The sequence below is a fragment of the Zootoca vivipara genome, chromosome 7 (genome assembly GCF_965207765.1).
Source record: "Zootoca vivipara chromosome 7, rZooViv2.hap1.1, whole genome shotgun sequence".
Taxonomy (NCBI): domain Eukaryota; kingdom Metazoa; phylum Chordata; class Lepidosauria; order Squamata; family Lacertidae; genus Zootoca; species Zootoca vivipara.
In genome coordinates this window covers 13,200,452-13,217,073 of record NC_142590.1, presented here as the reverse complement: position 1 = coordinate 13,217,073, position 16,622 = coordinate 13,200,452, and the positions used below count along the sequence as shown (strand labels likewise).

General features: G+C 39.5%; 1 protein-coding gene across 4 annotated transcripts in view; it reads left to right on the top strand.

The window, feature by feature from the left end:
- UCHL5 (ubiquitin C-terminal hydrolase L5) overlaps window positions 1–16,622 on the top strand; it is a 19,460-nt gene extending 2,838 nt beyond the window's left edge. For 2 of the 4 annotated variants that reach the window (XM_088673735.1, XM_035121871.3), the window contains exons 2-11: window positions 686–749; window positions 1,546–1,651; window positions 7,391–7,516; window positions 7,604–7,665; window positions 7,754–7,884; window positions 9,004–9,067; window positions 9,778–9,880; window positions 10,552–10,665; window positions 15,022–15,120; window positions 15,892–16,622. In XM_088673735.1, coding sequence (XP_088529861.1) covers window positions 7,604–7,665; window positions 7,754–7,884; window positions 9,004–9,067; window positions 9,778–9,880; window positions 10,552–10,665; window positions 15,022–15,120; window positions 15,892–15,936 — 618 coding nt within the window. In that variant the 5' untranslated portion in view covers window positions 686–749; window positions 1,546–1,651; window positions 7,391–7,516 and the 3' untranslated portion in view covers window positions 15,937–16,622. Of the gene's footprint in view, window positions 1–685; window positions 750–1,545; window positions 1,652–7,390; window positions 7,517–7,603; window positions 7,666–7,753; window positions 7,885–9,003; window positions 9,068–9,777; window positions 9,881–10,551; window positions 10,666–12,013; window positions 12,044–13,727; window positions 13,779–15,021; window positions 15,121–15,891 lie in introns of all 4 variants that reach the window. The other 2 variants (XM_088673734.1, XM_035121870.3) reach the window with 2 other exon arrangements.

Sequence of the window (16,622 nt, the reverse complement as noted above, 5' to 3'; positions counted from 1 at the left end):
CTTACTGAATTTACACTTTGTTGCATCTTTTGCAATTTGATGCGTGAAGTGGTCCTGAATGGACCACTTTAGACAAGTTACTGTCCATCTGTCTAATCTTAATCTGTCTTTATTGTTTACTTTGATTTGAGGCTAAAGAAAGTAGCTACTCGAGACTACCAAATACAGTAATGATAATAAAGTTGCTTTGTTATCATTCTACAGCAGGCATCCCCAAACTTCGGCCCTCCAGATGTTTTGGACTACAATTCCCATCATCCCTGACCACTGGTCCTGTTAGCTAGGGATCATGGGAGCTGTAGGCCAAAACATCTGGAGAGCCGCAGTTTGGGGATGCCTGTTCTATAGTATCTGGTAGATGTAATGTAGCTTGCTATTATTCTTTTTTTGCACTGGGGAAGGTGAGTCATTAAACATGCTGACAAGTACACAAGGTCTTATCTCTTGAGTTCTGCACACATTCATTAAAAATAATTTCTGCTTCAAAGCATTCCTATTGCAGATTGTTCACCTGTGCCAGTTCTTTCATTACACATTTTCTTCCTGAAGCATATATATATTGGAATACCTTTCTAAGCCTAAATTAAACCAGGTTTTAAATTAAATCAGGTTTTTCTTTTTCTTTTTTCTTTAAAGCAAACTTTCTAAGCAGAAATAATTACAATAATTATCTCTGCTACTACAGGTTGCAGAGGCGCGCAAGTAGAGGAAATATGGAGTTTGGAGCCAGAGAACTTTGAGAAATTAAAGTAAGTTTTAACTAGAATATTGTAATACATTTAGGCAATGTGGGCTTGAGTTATCTGCAATGCTCGTCATAAAGTGACAGTCAGGTATAATAGTGCACACTTACAGGGTTGTGTGTTCCATTCATACATTAGAGTGAACAATGTAGGGAGCTGGGAGCAGCATCTTGGAATTTTTTTGGAAAGGCATTCATTTCTTTTCCTGCTGACCCAGGGCAGTTACTGTCCTAAGCTTTTAAGTGTCGGTTGGGTTAAAAGTAATAATTTTCTGTGTTCATATTCAGTACTAAGCCACATCTGGTTTAGCAGATCATACTGCACACAAAGCAGAAACACTTGCTTCTTGCACGCAAGGGAACGACAACAGGGATATGTACGATAGTGGTTGTGTGTTTTTTTTACCCTTGGTTGTTAAACCATCAACCAGTTATGGCTTAAGCCTGAGTTGATATTGTGGCTTGTAACAACAAAACAAACCTCCGCCTCGGGTTCAGACATCATGCTAAGCGATCTCTGTCATGCTTTATTCACATGTTTGTTTGATTGAAGAGAAGAGTTACATGTCAGCACTTGGGCAGCATGCACCAGCACATACCTACCTCAGGCACAGTGGGGCTTACCAAGCTAAATTTAACGCCTTATTGTGCAGGTGTAGCCGTTTAAAAAACTATGTGTATGTTCAGTTAGTTTTATTGAATTTGTTTCCAGGAAGGATGTTTAGTGTGTTAACTTCAGACATGTTGTGATAATGCTTTACTGGGTTTTCTTGCTTGTTTTTTGTGTGTCCCTTTTTATGTAGGCCAGTTCATGGATTAATTTTTCTGTTCAAGTGGCAACCAGGAGAAGAGCCAGCTGGCTCTGTTGTTCAGGACTCCAGATTAGAGACTATATTTTTTGCTAAACAGGTATAGTAAGTTAAAATATTCTCTGTGACACCTCCTAATGCTGCAAGCGAAAATAATACAACTCTGAAACATTGTGACATAGTCTAAAAAGTAAGGCAGTCTGGCAGAACAGGTTGTTCAGTGAATAATAAAAATTATAATGGGCAAAACAACTTTGTTTTATGTGCATTCAAATTTAATATTTCCAAAGATGCGACACTTGCCTTTTACAAGTCAGGTCAGGAATAATTCATGGGCTGCAAATTTTGCAGACTTGCTTAGAAGTGAATCTCATATATCTCTGGCAGTTCTGAGTAAGCATGCAAAGGATTCTGCTGTAAGGGAATCTTAGCAAACATTGGGAAACTTAGTTTCCACTTTGAGGATATTCCTCACAAAGCAGCATTACAGCATTTTAAAATGCAGTTCCACAATCATAAAACATTTAAACAACAATCAACAGCACTGATAGGATCAGCATAAAACAACAGTAGCTCAACAATATTCCAGTTTACTATTAAACTGATTATCCCACATTAAATATGGGGGCTGCCTGATCTCTGTCAGGATTGTGTGTCATAATTTCAGGGCCATTGCAGAGAAGGCTCTAATTTGAGTGTTGACCAGCCTGATTGCCTTTGATGATGGACACTGAAGCAGGCCTTCTACCGTATCTTAAATTGCAGACAGGACAATATCATCATTATAAACATTTGTTACACAAAAGAGCAGTAAACAGACACACACGTATGCATGTATATATGATGAAAGATAAATGAATTCACATTTTTTTTTAAAAAAAACTTTCAACCAAAGTAAATAATGAGCATGGCTTTAGAGCATACCCTACATTCTCAATCCAAAATAAGATATAACTTGCCCATTTTCCAGTAAACTTGTTTTGCTATAAATTTCTTTCTGGTGCTGTGATGAGTTTAGTGAGTTCATACATTGTGGTTAGGTCTCAAATCTTGAAAAACCACTCTGATGGGGAGGGACAATTCTTTCCCCCCAGAAAGTTGAGATTGACCTATTGATGTCTGTTAACATTACAATAGGGTCGTGTTTTGCACAGGGGTTGTATTCTGAGAGTAGCGCATAAAGCCAAAATGGCTTATTGTCAAAACAACCCCCTGGAATCAGTTCCCCGCAGGGAATCTTACCTTCCAGAGCTGGCGTGAGATCTTGTGAAGGCCTCCAGAGCCCACAAAAGGGTTTCAGTAAGCAAGGCAGAGAGCTTAGAAGCTCTTATTATGCAGGGTTCTACTGGCAGCTTTTAAGTTCTCTGCCTTGCTTACTGGGATATTGGACGGCAATGTGAGATCCTTGCCTCCAGAGCCCACACAAGACATTATCAGAGCCCCATAAGCAAGGCGGAGAGCTTAAAAGCCATTTCCATGATGGGAAAATCCAATTTTCCCTTGGGGAAAATATATTTATTTTTAAATTCCAAAGTAAAGTGATGTATAAGGCAGTAGTGTTCTATCTTGGAATATTTTATGGTAGCATGGAATTCTGATAGGTAAAATCATTGGGACCTTCCACCAGCAACCCTATCATCTGTCGTAGAAGAGGGGACCATCTCCCAACCATTCTATTGTTCTTGTCTGCATGTGTATCATACTGCTTCAGGAATGGGGAACCCATAGCCCAGCTCCTTCCTCAACATTAACCAGGCTGCCTGGGACTGATCAGAGTCCAACAACATCTTGGTGAGGTGGGGGGTGGAGTTCACGGGATTTTTACCCTTGTACAAATAGTTGGTGGAATAGCAACTTTCCAGTTGCTCCTTTCCAGTTTAATTGTGTGACTGGTAAAATTACATCATATAAAACTATAACAAGGAATGCCACTTGGCAGTAGAACTTCCTATTCCTTTCCTTTTGCTCTGCAGCCCCTCCTGCAATTCTGCTCCAGTGGTGGGGACCCCTAGAAAATATTTTTTTGGAGAGGGGAGGACTTTCAGAGCCAAGTGGAAGTCCTTGCATGAAGTCAGTTCTATGCAAATGTCTTTTGGGCGGGAAGTGTAAGAAACAAGAATTTTGAAAAGTTCAGTTTCCAAAAACCTGGCATTGTGGTGAGAGTTCATGAAAGAAAATGTGTATTTGATATGTTCTATGGCGCTGTGGTCTAAACCACTGAGCCTAGGGCTTGCCGATCGGAAGGTCGGTGGTTCGAATACCTGCGATGGGGTGAGCTCCCGTTGCTGGGTCCCAGCTTCTGCCAACCTAGCAGTTCGAAAGCATGCCAAAGTGCAAGTAGATAAATATGTACCGTTCTGGCGGGAAGATAAACGGCGTTTCCGTGCGCTGCTCTGGTTTCGCCAGTAGCGGCTTAGTCATGCTGGCCACATGACCCGGAAAAACTGTCTGCGGACAAACGTCAGCTCCCTCGGCCAGTAAAGCGAGATAAGCACCGCAACCCCAGAGTCGTTTGCGACTGGACTTAACTGTCAGGGGTCCTTTAGCTTTACCTTTTTATTTAGTCATACTAAAATAAATCTCAGTTTCTGAGCTTACTTCCTCTTCTGACCACTTGTACTCCAATTCCCCTCCTTTTTTTAATCCTAGTATGTTGAGTATCCCTGCTTTAGAAAATCTCATTACAGAGAGAGAGAGAGAGAGAGAGAGAGAGAGAGAAGCCACTTCATATATTTAATTTAGGAATGAAAAATGCAAGCTCAAAAGTGACTTAGATTAGAGCTAACTTTATTTAGTAGGGATTTTGCATTTGCTGGGTCTTGAAGATAAAATGGTAGGCATTATTCTTGGAAGACAGTGCCTTCCAGTGAACTACTACAGTGGTACCTCTACTTACGAATGACTCGACTTACGAATGTTTCTATCTACGAATGGAGCTCCATCTGCCATCTTGGATGCTGTTTAGATAGGATTTTTTTCTACTTACGAATTTTTAGATAGGGTTGCTTCGACTTACGAATTTTTTCTCCCAATGCATTCCTATGGGATTCGATTTACAATTTTTTTCAACTTACAAATGTGTGTTCGGAACACATTTAATTTGTAAGTAGAGGTACCACTGTATGTCAATTCTTGTACTGTATTTTGAAGGATGTTGTGGGGAAATACTCGTAGGCTAGCAGTTCAGAGAACTGACACTTGATGGCACCAAAATAATGCTGTAAAGGGGATTTCTACAGGAGTAGGTGTCCATGCAATAGGTTTTTGCATTCATACTGCTTGATCTCATCTAAATTTTGAAACCAATCAATCAACCTTTACAGACAAATTTTTGAAAGGTGTTATATAAAAACGAAGTGCTCTCACATTCATAATTTCATAGGTTGAATTCTGTTTCATATTTCTGATGAGAGTGTATTTAAGTTGTTTTAAATACGTTTGGTTTTGGGTTCCCTGGGTTAATCTTGGGGGGGGGGGAGTGTTCTGCTACTAATTTTTTTACTAACATGAATATTTCTAATCTTTTATTGGATATTTCAGCCTGTCATTGGCCCTTAGGGTAGTTCACAATGACATATACATTTATGAAAAGCTTTTTTGTCTCTAAAATTGCATTGACGATTTAGTCTGAATACCTGACTGTTTCAGATTAGGCACCAGTGATCCTTAGCATTTTAATGCTTTAAATTCAACCCTGCTGCAATCTTTCTGGTTCTAACTGCCATTTGCCTTATCTCCTGGAAACAATTGACATGCTATTTGGGCATGCTGTGAACAGTTTAATACTTGGATGTCTTGTTTTATCCACTGCCCCTGTATGAAACACTATTGAGCTGCTGCTGGTCAGTGTAGACAGGTCTGGTAGTATAAGGCAGGTACCAGTGTTTATTGTTCAGCACAAAAGTTGTTAGACCATAGTGCTGTAGCCAATTAAACTTGTGTTCTAACACTGTAGATAAGCTTTTCATCTCCCACTAAACTTCCCTCCATTAAAAAAGTCCATTTGAATTTCATAGAGAATCTTATAAAAAGCAATTTATATAAACGTGCTTTAAAAAAAATGTTTATGTGATAATCAAGTAATTTCTGTAATAACGTCCAGATTGGTGATGAAACAAATGAAATAAAATTGATGGCCTGTTAATAGAGATTGCAGCTCTTGAGCCTTTCTTGGATAATCTCACGATAAAGTTAGTCTGCATGTTTGTCAATGTGGCCAGCTTCATATGCACACTTGTAAAATTTGGCCTCCTTGTTATGCCTAGATATGATACGGTCCTATATTTTGGGGCCTGAGAACTCTGGATCACCCTATATGAGCTAGGATACCTAGGCACAATAAGGTGAGGTAAGGGTGCAATTTCTGCCTTAACTCTAAATTCCTAGCTTTGCTATTGTGTCAGAGAAGATTAGTACTGTAGTGTTTTTTCAGTGTACTGTTAATCATAAAACGACAGTACAATGGGTTGGGAGGGTCTAATCAGATTAATCAAAATAGCTTTTTTTAACTTTGCTATTTTTAACTTCGTTTGAATAGCTTCTTATTTTAATTTACTAGTGTACATGAGAAAGCTTTTTTAAACAGAAAAACTCAGGTGTTCTAAGTGTGACAGATATCTGATCAGAAAGATACTTTATGGCAGTGTTTCCCAACCAGTGTGCCTCCAGATGTTTTGGGACTACAACTCCCATCATTCCTGACCACTGGTCTTGCTAGCTAGGGATGATGGGAGTTGTAGTCCCAAAACATCTGGAGGCACACTGGTTGGGAAACACTGCTTTATGGAAAGCCAACCTCTTAGTGTGCATCAGCTTCTCAACTATAAACCTTCTCAGATCTGACTTGCTGTCATTCAGCTTGTCCGCCTTCTTTCGTAATTAAGAGTATATCAGTCTCACCTCTGTATGTTGAAAATGTTCATATCATTTAGGCATCAGCATCTTAAGTTCTTTATTTTTCTTGGTAGTATTTTTTTTAAAAGGACTACAGATATTTTCTCATGGTTGTTCCATTGATGACCATTCAGATGCTACCTTGGTTACTTTGTCCATTTAAAACTTCACTTCTGCTTCTTGTGATTATACTACTTTCTCCTTACGGCTTCAATCATTGACCCATTTGCCTGGGAGTAAAGTCCAAGTTAACTCAGTAATGCTTATTTCTGAGTTGACATACACATGATTCTGCTATAAGTTACCTTTTTGTGTAAAAAGTGGGAAAGACCTCCTTTATTCCCTTGCTGCTGTTAATCTCCAAAAAGCATTAATCATTATTAAACAAAATGTAAGAGGAAAATTCAAGCTAGGAATGCCTATCTAGATGCTCACAAGTTATTAGTTTCTTTCATTTATAAAAATGGGGTACCTCGTCTAAAAAAACCCCACCCAATTTAACTAACTCCTACTGTCCTTGAGCCTGTAACTCACATATTTCAGTGTCAGGGCAATAAAAAAGGTTTAATTTGTTTCTGTAAACAAAGCTGCAAAATAAGTCATTGGGTGTCAAAGGCATTCACCTTCCTGCAGTGGAAATGGGGTTGGGAGCATACCGATGTAGAAGATGGGGCTCTTACTTTAAAGTTAAAACATAGTCCAGTCTTTGCCCACCTTCCAGGGAGTTCACTGCCAGAGAAACGTTTTGGAAACTGCAGGAGGAATTGATGAAAATCACTTCCCACTCTTCCTCCAACAGATTGTTCCATAAGCTGAGTTTCACCCCAGGTAGCCTGGATCAAACCCAATGGCCATAGTGGGTAAACTTGAGGCTATTATAACTCATTTTATAATTTGTCTTGTATTCAATTATTTCTGAATTTTCACTTTGTTTCTTTTTTAACAGGTAATAAATAACGCCTGTGCAACTCAGGCTATAGTAAGTGTGCTATTAAACTGCACCCATCAAGATGTCCATTTAGGAGAAACGCTGTCGGAATTTAAAGAATTTTCACAAAGCTTTGATGCAGCAGTACGTCCAATTATTCTATTCTCTATTTTTTTTAAAGCATCTTAATCCTGAGTCGTTAGTTGAACGAATGTCTCATTTTAATTTTAGATGAAGGGCCTGGCATTAAGTAACTCTGAAGTGATTCGACAAGTCCACAACAGTTTTGCCAGGTAACAAGAAATCTGAAGCCTTTCGGATACAGTTTCCAGAGATGCTTTTGATTTAACATCCACGTTTGTCTCTTAATTTAACCTTTAGACAACAAATGTTTGAGTTTGATGCAAAGTCGACGGCAAAAGAAGAAGATGCTTTTCACTTTGTCAGCTATGTTCCTGTACATGGAAGATTATATGAACTGGATGGTCTAAGAGAAGGCCCAATAGATTTAGGTAACACTCTCATTTCACCTGTATAATTTCCTGCCTGAATGTCAATGTATACCAGGTGTATACCAGGTGTATACAAAATACATATGGTAGCAAGGGTAGAAGACAGGACCAGCTGGTGGACTTGAGCCTGAACTACCTGTCAAATTGGGTGTTGGGAAAAACGCTAAGATAGCTAAGTAGACTCCTATTATGCCATTCACACTGTACATGAGGTGGGGTGGTATCCTGTAAAACCTTTTGTTACAGAGTCTTCCTTTCCATAAAGACATCCCTACCAAATTCACAATATCAAACCAATGTATTTCCAATGTTAGAACCACATTGCTGATCTCAGTAGTATTTATAATTTAAATGCAGTTATCTTACTCTATTAATTCCTTAATTCAGGTAAGCTAAAAGTGTGATTTTATTGTTTAAGAAATGATATACGTGATTATACAGCATCCCTGGAATCTAAATATTAGTTTAAAATCAGTATACTTCCCCTCAGATTTATAGGAGCTGCCTACGATCAAGAAATGTGTTCTCCTCAATGAACCAAAACAACCTCAGCAGACATTTTATTTATTTGTTATTATTATTTATTTATTTATTGAATTTATATACCACCCTATACACAGGGGTCTCGGGGCGGTTCACAGAATAAAATCAAAATATAAAACCACAAAATACATAATCAAAATAAAAACAACCCAATAGTCAACTCTTGATCTGCATCAAGTCTGGCTACACTCTTTGTAACAAATGTATCTTGGCTAGCCAGTGTGGTGTAGTCGTGGTTAAGAGCGGTAGACTCGTAATATGTGGGACCGGGTTCGAGTCTCTGCTCCTCCACATGCAGCTGCTGGGTGACCTTGGGCTAGTTACCCTTCTCTGAAGTCTCTCAGCCCCACTCACCTCACATAGTGTTTGTTGTGGGGCAGAACATTAGCCGCTTTGAGGCTCCTTTGGGTAGTGATAAAGCGGGATATCAAATCCAAACTCTTCTTCTTCTTGGCTAGATAGTAAAAAAAAAAGTTTGACTTCGTCAGCAGGTATTGTGTATCTGAAGCTTACAGTTCTACAAACTCGTAACTTGCAGGAAAATTAACTTGTACTTCTTGTGTATTTCCCATTTAGGAGTATGCAATCAAGATGACTGGATCAGTGCTGTAAGGCCCGTCATAGAAAAACGAATACAAAAGTAAACATATAATTAACTGTTTTCATGGTGAAACTGGAATTAACTGTTTTTAGACTTGAACTTTTAGATTGCTGGCTGGAGCAATTCCAGCTTGGCCTTTCCCCCCCCCTACCCATTTGTCAGCCTCCAAAAGATCGGGATTTTTTTTGGGGGGGGGAATTGTTTCCTCTTCATGGTTTTACTGAGAAGGCTCATCTTTTATTTGAGCAGTTATAGCAGTGGCCTTCCAGGACTCATGGGGGTGCCAGAAACAGGGACCAGGACAGCAGCATTAGTAGCATTTCTGAGATTGTCCGCTGCTGACATTCAGCCTAGGAATGACCGTTGATAATTTCTGTGCCCCATACAATACTGTTTTCTCCCCCACTCAGATTAAACTTGATTAGACTGTCCTGTAGAGAAATCAAAATACCTGGCTGTAAATTGGCAAAATTTGCTTACAAATATAGTTAAACTGTGTTCGCAGGGTAACTGGAATCGTCTTGCAATATTCTTAACTTGACACATATGTTAAAATCAGTGCATAATGAGAGAACAGAGTGTTATCACTCTCCACATCTCTTGCTGGTCACTGCATTTGCCATTGTTAATCAGTGGGCAATGTTTAGTTGGCTTTATTCTTAATGCAGAAGTGTCCAAAGGTTATCAATAGCTATGAGACACCTGATGCAGTGGGGGCAGTATGTGACAACTCTGTTTTTATTTTGTAGGTACAGTGAAGGCGAAATAAGGTTTAACTTGATGGCAATTGTATCTGACAGAAAAATGATATATGAACAGAAAATTGCAGAGTTGCAGAGACAACTTGCTGAGGTATTCTGCTAATCAAATAGGTTGTTTCGATAACTTGGTTGCATCGTAAGCCTTAGTTAGTAAATTGCCCTGGGAGCACCTGGTGTTGCAGCATTCCTGAAGCTAAGCAGCTAATAAATCACAACAGGAATCAACTCAGAGTATCATGTAAGAGAGGAATAAAAGTGTGGTTTTTAATTTCAAAAAGAAAAAGTTGGGCAATACCACCTCCTTTTCCTTTCTGAACAACTGTACAGCATCTAGACTTCTGTACATAGCCTGAAAACCCCAGCTCTCTAACTTTTTTTAAGCCAGTATGCATGGGTGTTGTAGAGGTAGGCATGAAAGCAATTGCAGGATATGCAGACACACGGAGGTGGAGGCAACAGAGACGAAGCAAGCTTAAATTATCCCACATTTCTTCCAGCTTTTTATGATTTCTGATCTCTTTTATCAAGGGGCAAGCAAATGGTACTAGCAAATAAAATTACTTTAGCAAACACTTTTAAACAGTGCAAGACAGAATAAAACTTTGCATGCTAATTTGCACTGGAGATACATGCAAATGAGACTAGTGAGGCAAGCTTTGGTTCTTTGTCCGCTGTATGATATTTTATCTCTATGAATCTTGACTGGATGGCATTGTGCTAGAAATACTAGCATGCAAGTTAATAAATTATTTTTCCCAATAGGAAGAGCCCATGGATACAGACCAGAGTAGTAATATACTAAGTTCTATTCAGTCAGAAGTTGCAAAATATCAGCTGTTAATTGATGAAGAAAACCAAAAATTGAAAAGATACAAGGTATGTGTTGTGCATGCTCAGAATGGTTTTTAAAAGGGGGGGGGTGCTAACCATGTGGTTTCTGAGCTGAAAGAAATGGAGAAACATTATACTCCATGGCTGTGTTGGTCCCACAGAATGTGACACAAGCTGGTGAAGAAATGTCAACACACGATGCCTTTTCAAATAATTGGTTCTTCATCTGGTGCTCAGAGCAAAAAACTAATGAGCTTTTGTGTGCAGGGTTGAGGGCTGGCTAGCTGCCTCTGGAAACAGAAGAGTAGAAAACAGCTTATTCTAAATAAATGTGTGTTGCCCCGAGGAGTGGTTTCAGGCTTGCTTCTTCTGGGAATCCCTTTGCACACTGACTTGTCCGTTAAGGAAGCCCTGAGAGTTCCTGAGGTGACAAGAAGCATAATCAGCTTACTTGGGCAGCTGGCCCCAGTCCTGTTAGTTCTCACATATCTAAAAGTATACTGTGGCTGCATTATGGGGGCAGATGGGTAGCGATGGGCATGCTTTCTTTCAGGGATGTTTCCCCATCATTACTTACTTTCACCTTGAGGGGCTCATGGTCAGCTTCTGAGGCTCCCCAGTTTTGAAAATCACTGGATTAAACAGGAAGAGAGGCGGCTTGTGATCTCAGATGTCAAACATTTCAGAAGTAATCAGTAGTTTCTGGTGGCTGCTGGGACTGAGAGGGCAGAAGGCAGGAAGACCAATAGCAGGCGGAACCAGAGTTGATGACAGTCAGAGCCATTGACTAATAGAGCCTATCAAATAACTGGTTAGAAGAAAGCAAGCAGGAAAAGAAGAAAAAACAACAACGCATCTTGGAGAACTAAATTAATAATCCACATTTTGTAAAGGAGAGGCATTTCATTTATGCTTCTTTCACATTGCAAAGCAGTTATGCAATCCTTTTACACAAAGCCCAAGCATTTTTTAAGCAAAGGTTGGATGGTCATCTGTCTGGTTGCTTTAGTTGAGATTCCTGCATTGGACTAAATGATTCTTGAGGGTCCCTTCCAACTCTACAATTCTATGATTCAGTGCAAAATAATAATAATGTGAACTGTAAAGTATGAGCATTCCTTTTGAAAGCAAGAGAGGTTCTGAGGGCCTTGGGATACTGTTCAGTGCCTTAGTGTCTGACCTGAACTGACCCTTTTCAAATTTACCTCCAGTTATTGAATGGCAAGTTTGGTCTGCGTCGCCAGTGTCCTGCCTTCAAAGGGACCCACGGGGTCTGAGGATACTGGAGATGGAAAGAGGACTTTCACTCTTAAGTTCTTTATAATTTCATGGCTGGTTTTTATCCCCGCCACCCCCATGCCTTGTTGAAATTTCTTTTCTACCTTGATTCTAGGGGGCTGTGCAACCTGATCCCTCCAACAAGGTCAGATGGCTTGTAATCCTAATTCTAGTTCCTGTTTAAAACTCCTCCTTTGTTTCAGATCACTTTGTAATTTTTAACATTTGATCTTTCTAATAAAAGACACACCCCACCCCACACCCCGGCAACTTGCTCTGCAGTCTCTGTTCTGTGGCTTGTTACATAAACTGGCACAGACATTTGTGCAGCCGTTTGGCTCCCACAGATAACTGGACACTTTAAGAGGTACTCAAGTTGGAAGATGTGTAGCTCTTGTTCCATTAATAGGAACATAATTTCCCGTTATTTCACGTTCATGGAATGGAAGGGGGAAGCTTCGTAATCCGACATTAACACTGCTCGTGCAGAGGACTGCTTGCAGGAACAATTATTTGCAGGTTAAACTGGTTACTCTGATCTAATTTTTTTTTGTGCTGCTTCCGTTACAGTTTGCTTCTTAGTGTGATTGTAATGTTGCATAGCATAGTATGTGGATTTCTGAGATCAGGGCGGCCCAACTTTTCATACCAAGTGGACCACGGGAGTACTTCAACACGGAACCTGCGAGCCTCACACTCCCTTGGCACGCCGTACAGAGGCCAAAATTTGACACACATAAACACACAGCTCTTGTGCTGCCTTCCCAAACCCTGATAAGCAAGGCAGTGAGCTTTAAGAAGGAGGCAGAAGGCTCTGGCAAGGTCCTAGAGCCCTCAGGCCTCCTTCCCAAAGCCCAGTGCCTCGCTTAGCCAGCTATGGGAAGGCAGCACAAGGGCTGGGGCGGGGAGGTGTCAAATGTTGCTGAGGGCTGCCAGAAAGACCTTGAGGGCCGCATATTTTCTGCTTTGTTCAGATACATTTTTACCATAGTGATGCATCAAAGGCTTACTCGGCACAGACTTCTTTCATTGTCCAAAGCACTACAAGTTGCAGGCTTTTATACAGACTAATGATAATTGACTTAATTTGCCAGCTAGATTACCTTAAGAGCCTTGTTGGAATGATTGAAGTAAATCCCATTATGGTGTTTGAAACATATGTGGCAGAAAACTCCTAATTTACCCTTGGGCTTCTTAGCTTGTTGAATGCAGCACCATCACTCCTTCAAACATACCTGCACAGCCATTTATTATTTAAAAGGACAAAACCGGTGAAGATTCATCGTACAGTGGTACCTCAGGGCAAGAACTTAATTCGTTCTGGAGGTCCATTCTTAACCTGAAACTGTTCTTAACCTGAGGTACCACTTTAGCTAATGGGGCCTCCCGCTGCTGCCGCGCGATTTCTGTTCTCATCCTGAAGCAAAGTTCTTAACCCGAGGTACTATCTCTGGGTTACCGGAGTCTGTAACCTGAAGCACCTGTAACCCCAAGGTACCACTGTAATATTCTTTCACTAATGATATTGTCTATCCCTGGTTCAGATCTGTTCTGACATCAGAAGCTGTGGTTTTCTGCAGGCTAACTAACATCCCACGAGGGCACATCATGCCAGTGTGGCTGTCTATATATAACATCCGAAGCTGCAGTCCTTTACATGGGCATAAGCTCCACTGAACTCAGTAGAACTTCTCAGTAGACATACACAAGATTGCACTAGGGCTTTCTGTTTGGCTGTTCTAAACTTTGGTCTGACATTAGTGGTACATTCCTTTTTATGATAGTTTTCCCTGACCCCCACAGTTTCCTGTCTTTCATCTCTATCCTAGAATATTTACTTGGATATAAGTGTTACTGACTTCTGTGGAACCTGCACCCATGTAAGCATGCATACCGGTAGTAGTTTAACCCGGGATTGTGTTCAGTTAAGTCCTACTTAGAATTTATTGAGCCTAAGTTGGCCATGTTTATTAACGTTGGTGAATCTACTCCAAGTAGGGCTAACATTGAACACACCCACCCACCGATGTTTTGGTTTTTTTTATACTGAGACCATAATCTGAACCTAATACATTTTTTCCCAAATTAGCTGTTGGGTACTTGCAAAAAGGTTGATGCAATTAAAATAATTATAAAAATCTGTAAATCTTCATTTTGTTTGGGTTAAATCTCACGATTTTCATAAACGCAGAGTTTTTAAACGCATGCTTCTTTTCTTCTGTTAGGATAACATTTTAGCAATTGAATTATTCCAATTTTTATTGTGGCTCTCTTGTATTAAGAGAATAATGCTGTGAGTTATGGGCCATAACAGCAAATACTTAATGACTTGGCATGCACATTGAGCTTCCCATTATTATCCATGAAGTTAGACTATCTAAATTTATTTCCTGTCTGCTTTTTGTAGACAACTACCGTAATGACTGCATAATTTCAATAGTGACTTCCTTCTGAAGAAAGGAAAATGACAGAATTTGGAGAACTGGTGAACTATAGAAACCTTTATCTTGCCTCTTGAAACACTTACATTCCAAATCTTGTCCATGCAAGTTTTATTCAGGCTGGAAGCCTCAAAAAGCGTCTACTTTACAGCAACTGGAAATTTTTACTCCTGCACAACCCAGGAGTGGTAGAGAAACTGATTTTGCTTTTAAAACATTTCTAACTTGCTTTTCATCTCAGGTTGAAGTTACATTTAAGAGCACAACAATAATAATTAAGCAGATTTTTTTTAAAAAAAAAAAAGCCATGCAAGTTTTTAAAAACTACAGGTAGGCTGCATAAATCAACCCTCAACTGAAAAATAATAACCCCCCAAATGCTTGAGAAAACAATCGCATTTAAGCTGGCACAGAAAATAAAAAGCAGTCTGCACCAGTTATTCCATAATCAGCACCAGCAGTGCGTTGCATCCCCCAGCCAAAATTTGTCTCTTTTCTCTCTCCCCTCTCCAAAATATAATAAAGGACTTACACAAGGGAGATAGTGATTTTGCTCAAATGCTTATTGACAAAGTTTATTGTATGTATTTGCTAATGTAATGAGGTGGAAACCTTGCTTTGCGGTGTGTGCACATGATGGGATTTACTGCTAATTTCTTTAATGTCTCACCTATGCTTGTAGATTGAAAACATTAGAAGAAAACATAACTACCTGCCATTCATTATGGAATTGTTAAAGACTTTAGCAGAACACCAGCAGCTAATCCCACTTGTAGAAAAGGTAAGTGTTGTACTCTCAGCCTCAAATAACTTATTAGGCAGGTTGTTTGTGTGTATGTGTTGTGCAGCACACACCTGAACATTAGTGGGAAATGTCAAAGTAATCAATAGAAGCAGAATCGTGAAACCTGTAGACTTTTTTGTTTAGAGAAGAGAGTATCTGAAGCACATACACCTAGATAGCACTCTTTCTCACTCTTGTATTTCTCACTAAACCCCTAGCAAACTAAGTTTCAGTTTCTGTAGCATCTATTCTGATTATCTTGACTTCATGGCATTTTGCTATTTCCTCAGTGCTCTGGTTCCAGTTGTAGCATTGATTTGCCAATGTGGCCTAATTCCAAGCACGTTTAATGAATAAAGTAACACACTCAGCCTGTCCCCTGCAGGGCTATTAAACTGTTTGGTGATTCAGCTGACCTGATTTAGATTCTTGTTCTGAAATTGCCTTGCACATGTTCTTCCCATGTGCTCTAGATGTACAATGAGTAGGATTTGCACGCTGATAGATACTGAGTTTTAATCCTATGTACATCTACTTGACAGTAAATGTTATGAGCTCTTCTGGACTGATTAGTGATTATATATCGGTTTCCAAAGTTCTGTTTGTATCAAACTATATCTGTTGAGTTGTAGAATGCAGTTGCTTGTGTATTCAGTGATCGAAGAGATAATGCAGAGTTTTGTGTATTTTGAGTTACAGAAGGAAAAAAAAATACCTGGGCTGTTTTAACACTGCAGAATGCTTTCTCTGTCTGACTTTACCTCCTAGGCAAAAGAAAAACAGAATGCCAAGAAAGTTCAAGAGGCCAAATGAAGACTGGTGTCCTTTTCTTTCTTTTTGTGGGTGGCCAGGGTTTTTGTTTTGTTTTGAGAGGGGAATGTACTTCTGAATTTCTTCATCTTCATGAAAGTAACCCTGCAAGACTTACTGTAAAGTTTAAAATTGTCCGACGCACGTTTACTGATCGTAACAGTTTGTCCTGTCCCATTCGCACGGAGTCTATAAATCTTTCCCCTTTTTCCTTGCATCATGTGCATGTACTGCCGCTCGGTAATGTTTTTAGAGTCTCCGTCAAATTCCAGTATTTAACAGTTATATCTGACTTGATTCTTCATAACTTAATCAGGAAATACTGCTGCAATTTGTACAGACCCAAATTTGTGAAAGTAATGTAGATCTTTTTACCATGATGAATATATTTAAATATCTTGTCTCACAGTGAAGCATTGGATATATAGTTATGTGAAGAAAGCTTGACTTGTTTTTTTTAAAAAAAATAAGTTGGCTTCTCTTTGTTTATCACCACTAACTGTCCTGGTCTCTGAATCTTTCAGTGGCTCTCCCTGTGTTCTTGTTTATATGGAGTTGTGTCTAAATTTTTTACAGAGTTGAAAGTACAGATTGAACGGTAGAATCATTTAAAATGACCAATGGATAAGCTTGAGAGTTTATTGCTTTAGTAGAAAAAATAATAATAAATTCCCATTTTTATTTTGGCA